This window comes from Gouania willdenowi, chromosome 16, assembly GCF_900634775.1.
Source record: "Gouania willdenowi chromosome 16, fGouWil2.1, whole genome shotgun sequence".
Taxonomy (NCBI): Eukaryota; Metazoa; Chordata; class Actinopteri; order Blenniiformes; family Gobiesocidae; genus Gouania; species Gouania willdenowi.
In genome coordinates this window covers 8,166,959-8,177,299 of record NC_041059.1, presented here as the reverse complement: position 1 = coordinate 8,177,299, position 10,341 = coordinate 8,166,959, and the positions used below count along the sequence as shown (strand labels likewise).

Genomic DNA, 10,341 nt, shown 5'->3' with positions numbered 1-10,341 from the left:
GATCCATAAAACTCACGGAAACACATTTCATGCTGACATTTCGGAGATTTTTGGATACTCGCCGTTGTGCTAACGACAAAACTTCCGGTTAACTTCAAACCAAGAGCCCCATTAGCAAAAAACGTTAACAACTAATGGAAGACAAGAAGAGATGCTTTTGTTTTGAAAACGGGATGTTTGACTTTTAGCTTGAAGCCGGTCCCAGGACCACTTCACCGAACAGGACTTTAATGGTCGACACTGCACAAAGGGGGAAAAATGGAAATGTTATTGAATTATACTTATTGGAAAATGTTATATTCACAAACCCAAATGGATGAAGACAAAGCCTTCTATCTCTGCCTTTACAAATGAACTGAAACAGCATTGTCAAACCCTAAAGCTGGTCAAATCAAAACAGACTGGGATCAAAGTATGGTTTAGTTAATACTGCATTCTGGATGTTTCAGCGTTTTAAAGAAATGCTTTCATTAAAATATATATATATATATACTCATCTTCATATATAGTCAAATTACTTATTGCAATATATATATATTGCAATAAGTAATTTGACTTTAGGGATGTTAACTATTTTCTAACATTAGACCTGAAGGTGTTCTTGGTAGACAAAATGTCAGAGCAATTTATTTTCCCTGCTGTTGGAACGTTTTCTTGCAGTTGGTCCCGTAAACATTGACTGAATCCAATACCGTAAATGGTTCAGGTTAAAAATGCAAAGAATGTTTATCATAATAAAAGGATGTTATTTATTTCATAGCCAGTATGTCAAAAATAGTGAAATAATAGCCAATCATGTGGACACCAACCTCAACTCCTTGTCACAGCATTTTATTTAGTCTATGTCCTCAGACACCTGCATCCAGATTGCTATGTTAAAAAAAAAAAAAAAAAAAAAAACTCCTATTGATATCGTGAAGCTGTAATGCCATTAGTTGAACTAAGTCGAGAACAAAGAAAATCTTTAGCATAGGTGTCAAACTTAAACCCCACAGCCAAATTATGCAATGTGGTCAAAAGTTTTCATTACAGTTCCCCATTTTCATTCAAAAAATACAATTCTTAAAATAATTCATAGAAATAATAATACAAATTGATTCTAACATATTACTGTTAGTTTCATGTCACAGATGTTAGTTCTACTTCAAGTGTATTATATAAGTTTTCAGTGAAATACTCCCAAACCTTTGAGACTTTAGGTTGGTTCTTCTTCTGTTTTGCAATTCTTCTTCACAATGTAAATGGTAAAGCAGAAAGTGGCCACCGGTCTGAATAAACAACATGTCGACGCAAATATTTTGAGTCAACATGATCAATTAAGTTACTAATCATTTTTGCATTACTGTATATGTTACTCGCATTGTGATTGGCGTAAATCTCCTCCGCCTATGATTTCCTCTTGCATTAATTCTGTCCCACGTTCATTCATCAACAGTTGTTCTGATGGTTTCGATGCTCCCACACCAAAAATGAAAGCTGATTGGCTGTTCCCTAAGCTCTCACACTAAGCAACCACTGAGACAAATTAAAGATGCTGAACCATGTTGTGAAACAGAACCTTTTATCTCACACATTTACATTTTGGAATATTTCAATTTTTCCAGTTCCCTTTAGAGTTAAAAGCACAAATACTGTGTTAACCAATACACTATAATGTTTTTATTTGTGTGTTTTATAAATTCTAGACATGTCACAAGAAAAAAATGATCAGGGAAGTGAAAGTCTGATCTAAATGTTTTAGTAATTCACAAGGAAAGATGAACGTTACATGCAATTGACAGGATGTTACAAAAACCACTGGTACACAATAAATGTTACACTAAAATGGAATGTAATAGTGGTAGTGACCCAGTTAATTCATTAATGATTACAAATGTCAAAGAGCACATGCAGTTAATAGAGGTAAATGCTTGAAGGCTCATGTGTCACTCTGGTCCTCTTCATATGCTCATGGTAACCTGGATAAACTGAAGAGACAGGTATTAATGTTCATTGTCCAATCACAGCACAAGCCGATAAAACCACCTATCGCTGTTATAAGAATCTGTGTACCGTTTGTTCTTTGATTATTCCGTTTTAAAACCAAATCAAAATAACAAACTGTTTAAGTGACTTAAAACCAAAACAGAAATACAGAAAAATCAAAAACCAGACAAGCAGCGTTTTTCCATTTTAAAATGAAATCTTCTGTTTGTGTGATATTGTGTGAAACTAGGATGAGAGCTTCACGTTTTAAGCTCACCGCACAGAGAGGACCCACAGACAAACTTTTACTCTGCTGTGTTTGATAAAAATAGTCTTGTAGCATGTCGTCCACCTCACACTGATGGTAAAGAGGCGTAATTTGTGTCGATGACGTTTCGTTAAATTGTTATTGATGCTAGAAGTCTGAATCTGTGAATATCTGACTACTTTACCAAACAGTGTTACGGTCCAAATAGTATCCACATAAACTGTTGACTTGACTGTGAGGCCGGTGTGAGTAACAATAGATGTTAGAACTTTTACGATTTGACACTTTGCACAAACAATTACAGCTATTTTGAGGGCAGTAAAAATATTTATTTTGCATGTTTTAATACCGCTAACAGCAGCCGTCAACACAGATGGAAGTTGATCACAAGAAACGAGGAGCACCAGTCGATTCATTACACCACCTATGGTTCCTTTAATAAGCACATTGAGTTGCCTTGTGTATGAAATGCGCTATACAAATACATTTGCCTTGCCTTGCCTTTAATCTCATATCATGAGCATGTTTTAAGTAACGTCCGTTCTTTTGTCTTGATTTATTTATGTATTAATAACATTTCAATTCACCAGTTCAGCAGTTGTGTGACTTATGCGTTGCTCCTTTTTTTGTCAGGGAGTAAAAGTCTCCTCCGTCTTTGGGTCCCCTCTTTGTGGTGAGCTTAAAACATGAAGCTCTCGTCCATAGTTTTCCCGTAAATATCACACAAACAGAATATTTAATTTTAAAACAGGAAAACGCTGCTTGTCTTGTTTTTGATATTTCTGTATTAGTGTTGTGGTTTTAAGTCAGTAAAACAAAATAAACACACTGTTTATTTGTTATTTTGATTTGGTTTTAAAACAGAATAATCAAAGAACGAAGGGTACACAGATTTACGAAGAAGCTGCTGAGGGAGTTTTACACTGATTTTCAGATTCATTGTTTCAAGTTCACAGCTGTCGTAATTCATAGAATGTCAATCTAAAATTTGATTATTTAATCATTTCATTAGAAATGGCATTGAAATATTAGGGAAAGCTTGATTGTAAAAACTTACATCGTCATATTGAAATGTGGCGCTGCCGTTATGGGACGTGTCCCTCCGTCGAAATTGATCTAAAAGGACAACGTGTTACATCAATACCTCAGATACAAAATATGAACAAGCAAATGTCTGTTTAGTTTGAAACATATATTTTGATGCCTCACCAGTCAAGGCTCGGAGTCTGACGCAGCACGCCACAAACTCATCAAATGGGATTCTGCCATTCAGACTGTAGCGTTTCATGATGCAGTTCATGGCCTGTTGGCTGAGATTATAGCCTGCAAAGATAAAGTTATAACATTAAAACAATATACATTCAAGAACATGTTCAGTTATCAGTTTAGGGGCATTCGAAGAGTAGAAAAAGATCTAGAAACCTCACGTTGCCGTATGTACGAACCACATCCTTTGATTTTCTGCTGATATATGTATTTATCAGTGGGTTTTATAAAATACAATGTCATTTGTTGAAAACAGAAGGCATCAGATTTAGAACCTTGGGTTTAAGGCTCTCTTTTTTTCTAACGTGTATGACTGAGAGGGAGATTTTTTTTTTGTCATATTCATGTTGATTTATAGTTTTACTGCTGATTTTAAATGTTTTTACTGCTGAATTTAAATGTTCTTGTTGATTTTTGAACTGTTGAATGTTTTCTGTTGCACTTTTTGATGTAAAGCATATTGAATTGTCTTGTGTATAAAATGCACTATACAAATAATTTTGCCTTGCCTTATTTTAATTTATTTATTCTTTTTAACAAAATCTCTACATGTATTAACATACTGTATATTTGATTGCTTAACTTTCAGCCATGGATTTGAATAATCAGCCTTAAGGAATAACATGACCAAATGGATAGGACTGTTCAGTCATAAAAGTGTTGCAGTATACAGTAGTGTCTCTTAATTTATTTTCCTATTACCCATGGAGCTGATGGCCTGCTGGAGCTCATGGCCCTCCACCATCCCACTGTGGTCCCGGTCGAAAGAGGCAAAGGTGTTCTTCCAGCCATTCAGAGCCTGCCACAGTTCCTTGAACTCAACAAAGCCCATTGTGCCGGACATGTCCCTCTGAGAAAAAGCTGTTAGTCAAGGACACTTTAAAAACACTACAGTACATACTACAGTATGTACTGTATTATGTCCTTGTTCATACTGTATATAAGGATATACCAAACCTTAGGTAACACTTACTTGAAGTTTTATTCATAAAGGCTGACATTACACTGTCATTATTATGACATGACACCTGTCATTAGCATGAATAAGGTGTCATGAAGGCTGTCATGAATTATCGTTCGTTACCCTAACCTTTGTTACCCTAACCCCCCGTTTTGCACATCCCTGTATAGCACTTCATCTTTTACATCCAAATTTGAATTACTTACTTTTATGACATTTTTTAAATTGGGTGGGGTGACAATCTGTTCTCACAGGAAGCTGCAGACCTTTGAGTCCTGGACCTGTTTTATTTAGTTTTAAAAATGTTTTCTTTTATTTCTTTTATTATTTTAATTTACTCTTCTAGGGAGGGACAAACTTTGGAGAGGCAATTTCAACCTTTTACAATTTTTCTTCGAGCAAATGGTCTTTGATTTATTGATCTATGACACCTACACTATGTCTTTAATGGATTATATTTTCATCTCCAGCAGCGTTAACATTGAGAGGTTTGTGCCTAAGAAAACATGAAACATACAATAATTAACGATACGTGTGACCTCAGATCATTAAAGTGTATTTTGTGTGTGGGATAAATTATGCAGCAGGTGAATTTATGCCCTGAATGTTAATGTGATTGTGTCAAGAACACATGGGGTGAATATGTGACATATATTGTATTCTGTTTCATCTGGCACTGGGTCAGTACTTCCCCAGTGGTTGGTATAAAATAAGAACGGTCCGAGGAAGCAAAAGCAGGTAACAGGGTAATCAATGATGAGACGATTGGAAAAAGGATACATCCAACATGTTGATCATCAGTCTGCACGTGTCCAGGCTGAAGGCTGTCAAAGAAAACAGATTCTGCATCACAAACAATATCTAGAATATCCAGTTTAGCAATAAATATTCAATTGTTAAGCAAATAGTTTTCTCTTCATGATGACGTGCTTCAAATCGGGGTGTAAGGATACACTCAAGCAACGATTTGATTCGAATCCCAATTTCAAGGAATTTTTAACTCAAATCAAATAAGTGGATGCAATGATGCACTTAACTACTTTCAATTTGAATACATAGTGATCAAATTTTGAAGAAAAAAACAGATTAGTCAAAATACAGATTCTTATTCTTTTATTCGAATCATCAAGAAAACTTTTTTTTTTAACTAATATACTTTCTTCGTACAACCTTCTTACAAACCGTTTCAACTATTTGACCTCTTATACCAAAATAAACTGCACATTTATTCATTTATCACTATGCGAAGTTAAACAAAAATATATCTTTTTTTAAAATGTAAAATAAAAATATAAGAATTTTTTAAAAATAATAAATACAGTTTAAAATTTTTTTTATGTGTGTGTGGTTCAGGCTTAATTTCGGTCGTTATACCTATTATACCTAAATCGGTATATACCCATACCGATTGTTATATAGCTATACCGATTTAGGATATATCCCTACATCCCTTGCTTCAAATTAAAGAAATTCTCGGCACAATCGTCAACAATTTGAAAACACTAAGAAATCCCTAGAATGCCCTATGGTAGACCTGAAAACCGACTGTGGGGAGTTTACCTTTATTAGGCTTACATCTACTTTCTCCAGTTACATCTACAGGAAGGTGAAACACTGAACCCACTTTGAATGGTGAAATAAGCAATAAGGAAGTGATTGAGAAAGGCCTTCCCACCAATGCACAACTGCCACTAACATTGCAAAAATGTCACCTTACACCTACACTAGTTACGGTATGTATTTAGCAACTGTTGGTTAGATGGGAAAAAGACCAAAATAAACAGATAATAATAACAAAACATTGATGAATATGCATTTGTAACAGATGTTTTCTTACGCTGGTATGAGCCGGAAATGCCCGACTGTGTGAGGCAGCGCTGCAGCTCATCTGCTGAAATCTGTCCATCCTATGAAGAGTTGTTGAAACAGAAGGAAAACACACACACACATTTAGGGCAGCACTAATATCACATTTTTAACTGCTTCTGCTATTAATAAATGTTAGTCGAAAGCAGTGGTTCTCAACCTTTTCATCCCACGAACCCCAAAACAAAGGTGCCAGAGAAACAAAAATTGGTGGAAAGTTGGAAACCAGAGTGGCCAAAAACAGACAGAAAAAGTGGTAAAAAAGGGTTCAAAGTGTCAATATTGGAACAATTAGTTTAAACTGGCAAATAACGGGCATAAATAAGCATGAAATATGGTGAAAACAGGTTAAAAGTGACAATAATGGGTCAACATGTGTGACATTAAGTGGGAAAAGTGTTTAAAAGTGCCAGGAATGTCTTGAAAGTAGAATCATGTGTAGAAAAGGCTTTGAAATTTGATGGAACATTAACAGAAGTGGAAGTAATGTAGCAAAAATGCATTAAAAAGAGCAAAAATATGGCAAGAAAAAGTGATGAAAATTGGTTAAAATATGGCAAGTTTGGTGTAGTTGCAGAAAAAGGGTAAAAATAAGCAAAAATGGGCTCAAACTGGTTAAAAAATATTCTTAGTTTCTTGAAGTTATCTGGTGACACCCTCTCAGTGTCTCGCAACCCCAAGGTTGAGAAGCCCTGGTCTAAGGGACTTACATGTCCAGCAACTGCTGAAAAATATCCATAGAGAGGATCTTGTTGCTGTAAGAGACAGAAGAAGCAACTATTAAGGTGTGGTTTGATAATCCTTCTTCTATGGTTTGCTCTTATAAATATCCAACATTAGACAAGAAGAGTCAACATGCTGCTGCACAACAGATCACAATTTTACAGGTATAAAAATGTGCAGGTAACAGGTGTGAGGCGGATCAAGTTATTCTCGGTCAATCATTAATTACTTGATTAATGTGTTGTAATCACTGTGTAGTCCAATAGTCAGTATCATTAAATGTTCTCTGTCAAATAAACAAAGTATTTAATGCAAAATCATAAATTTGAATAGTAAAGCAGTGGAAATTGTATTATTTTCTTCAAAAGGCAACTAAATATTAGTTTTTTGTTCATTAGTGACTCACGAACATTTTTTATCAGTGCTGAAAAAAAAAACAAAAAATCCCTAATACCAGCTTTTTTTTCAAATCAAATAAAGAGATGAATTTATCAAAACTACTGGTTTATTGAATGTAATTCTCTTGTGTTTTCAGAGGAATATTCACTGGATCGATCACTGGTTTGTGTGTTTTTTTGGGCCTTGCCAACAAGACAAGTGTATGCTCACACCCAGAGTGATCATTTCTGTTCTATGCGCATAGTTTGCTTGACAACCTCTTGCATAATAAAGATTGGTACCATAGGTTTCAGACCTAATCTGAAAGATTAAAGTCCATATAGATAAGATATTAAATCAAATCTTACAAGATATACCCCTTTGCATGTGAAAAACGCAAGTTAATTTATTAGGACTAGGCGATATGGAGCAAAACTTGTATCTTTTATTTTTTTCTAAAATGTTGATATACAATATAAATTTTGATACTTTTAACTCAATAAAGTCTTAATAGAAAGACAATTCTGGGTTCAATTTACTAATGCAAAATGCCACATCGGCACAATTATTAACAAAAATCTGCACAATATATGCCATTTTTTGTGTGTGTTTTTCTCCCATAAAGGACAGCACGTGTGAGTGAGTTCTGTAGTGTGTCTTGTTTAGGGAAAGGTCAGGGTTAGAACTCACTCATATCTATCTAACTGTGCTTTTAATGCGAAAGAAGCAACTCCTAAAACAAGTGTTTTAATATAAAATAGGCTGTTGCTATAAAATAAACATTTATTCTTACAGGCAATATTGTAATTTTCTATATCGCCAAAATAGAAAACCTCGATATATCTTGAATCTATATATATTGCCTAGCTCAGCCATTTATACATTTTTAATAATAACTCAATGACAATCTCAAGAGGCAATATACAAAGGAAGTGATATCTCTGATAATGTCATTAAAAAGATCAAACATGTGTGACAGCAGCACTTCTTGTTCTTGTAACAAAGTCTTATAATCATTGTATTTAAGCTGTACATGAAGAATATCAAGTTTAATCCATTGTTTTACAACGAGAAACTCACCCATTTACTGTTAAGTTCAGATTTCTTCTGCATTTGGCCAGTGTTTATAATTACACAAGTGTTTTTTTTTAATGTGTATCATAAAGTAACATATTATTCAATTGGAAAGCAATAAATTGATTTCAAAGCTTGTGTAGTATGGAATGTCAACACTTATTAGAATAAATAAACTTCTTACTTCAAATGTAGTCGATTTGTTTCTTGCACACTGTTTATTCTGAGTTTATTAAGAATGAGTAAGAAACATCACTGCCTTTGAATTAATAGATGTTTAAAACCGACTGATACGAACTTAAAATGTACTCACTGAGTTCAGTTTCAAAACTGTTGTTTTATCTCAAGAATTAAGACAATGTAAAACAGGTGTTTAAATGCTGGACCAGCAGTTTTAAGCTTTTAGACAAAACACAAATTCCTTAAAAACTTCCGGTACAGGATGCACCACCAGGACCAGGACCAGGACCAGGACATATTCAGATCTTATCATCGATGTTTCACCTCCAGAGTTTCTTACCATTCCCGGGGCTCCACCTGGGCCTGCACCGTATCCTGGATAAGCCATTTCTTTTCTGTTTTACAAGATTAAAAAGCCAAAGCCCGAACAGGACACGGAGGGTGTGTCGACTAAAGCGCAAAAAAAAAAAAAAAAAAAAGAAACTAAACACTAAAACAATTAAGTGTTGTAAGTTTAGAAAAACTGGCTGAAAACGCAGTGTCGTTGTGGCTTTAGGGATATAATAAATACATAAAACATGAATTGCCTGAGAAGATAGTTTAACGCTCTTTTCCTGTAACACAAACCAATGTGTTGTGATTGGCTGTGAGCAAGCACGTGACCTAAAATTGCCCAATTATATAACAGGCTTTGCGGCGCAGAGAAAAAATATTTCAAAATAAGAGTTAAAAAAAAAAAGTAAATTTCTTAATAACCGCCTCTGAAGATAATTATTTTTCAAATGTTCAAACATTTCTACATTGTTATATTCTGGATTTACATTTGTTCGGTAACAAATTATTCGTGTTTTTGATGATATATATATATATATATATATATATATATATATATATAATAATCGGTTGCAGATTTTGATATGAACAATAAAACCATTATAGTTATAAGTCAAGTCGAATTTTTTTTTTTTTTTTTTTTTTTTTTTTACTTTTTCAGCAATAGCAATTACTTTATGGATAAGATTTTTATTTATTTTTTATTTTAATTGAACATTTGCAAAAATACAAACTCACATTGAGGATAATAAACTGAACTTCCAATTTCTTCAAAAGAAAAGAACAAAAAACAACAATAAAGGGGGTACATTTAAGGAAAATGTAAAAAATATATATATTTTTGCAAATCAACAAATAATGTGTTTATACAAATCAGGCTTTCATATGAGTTGGGTGTGTGTGTGTGTGCGTGTGTGTGTGTGTGTGTGTGTGTGTGTGTGTGTGTGTGTGTGTGTGTGTGTGTGTGTGTGTGTGTCACATCAGGAGGAGATCAGGGTATGTTTAAAATGTTACTATTTTTGTTTTTAATCAATTAAGTCTCCATCACTGTAAGGAAAAAAACTATTATATACAATGTTTTGAAGAAAAAAAAATGTCAATGTCTTTATACAATTTTAAAAGAGGGTAAAAAAAAATGTATGAAAAGAAATAAGAAAAACTTAAGATTTTGAAACGTCTCCAGATTTCAGCTGCTATACAAATCATCCCTGACAGTGTAATGCATGACAACAGTATCTTAGGCTCAGAGTGTGAGATCTATGGGGCTCTCAGGGACCCATGCAGTCCTACCATCTGTGCTCAAACTCTGTCTAAAAATAACCACTAT

General features: G+C 34.1%; 1 protein-coding gene across 1 annotated transcript; it reads right to left on the bottom strand.

Annotated features, from left to right (window-relative positions):
- Positions 1 to 1,542: 1,542 nt before the first annotated feature.
- sri (sorcin) lies at positions 1,543 to 9,172 on the bottom strand. The gene is made up of 8 exons (XM_028469702.1): positions 9,022 to 9,172; positions 7,037 to 7,081; positions 6,298 to 6,367; positions 5,241 to 5,284; positions 4,202 to 4,349; positions 3,443 to 3,556; positions 3,291 to 3,349; positions 1,543 to 1,967 (listed from the first exon to the last, which is right to left on the bottom strand). The coding sequence occupies exons 1-8, from the start codon at positions 9,067 to 9,069 to the stop codon at positions 1,941 to 1,943; spliced, it is 555 nt and encodes a 184-aa protein (XP_028325503.1). The 5' UTR covers positions 9,070 to 9,172; the 3' UTR covers positions 1,543 to 1,940.
- Positions 9,173 to 10,341: the final 1,169 nt, after the last annotated feature.

Coding starts and splice junctions, on each gene's coding strand:
- sri (XM_028469702.1), bottom strand. CDS start 9,069: ATGGCTTATCCAGGATACGGTGCAGGCCCAGGTGGAGCCCCGGGAATG. Junction 4,350..5,240: donor TGATGATCAACATGTTGGAT/GTATCCTTTTTC, acceptor GCTTTTTCTCAG/AGGGACATGTCCGGCACAAT. Junction 3,557..4,201: donor GCAGGCCATCAGCTCCATGG/GTAATAGGAAAA, acceptor TTATCTTTGCAG/GCTATAATCTCAGCCAACAG.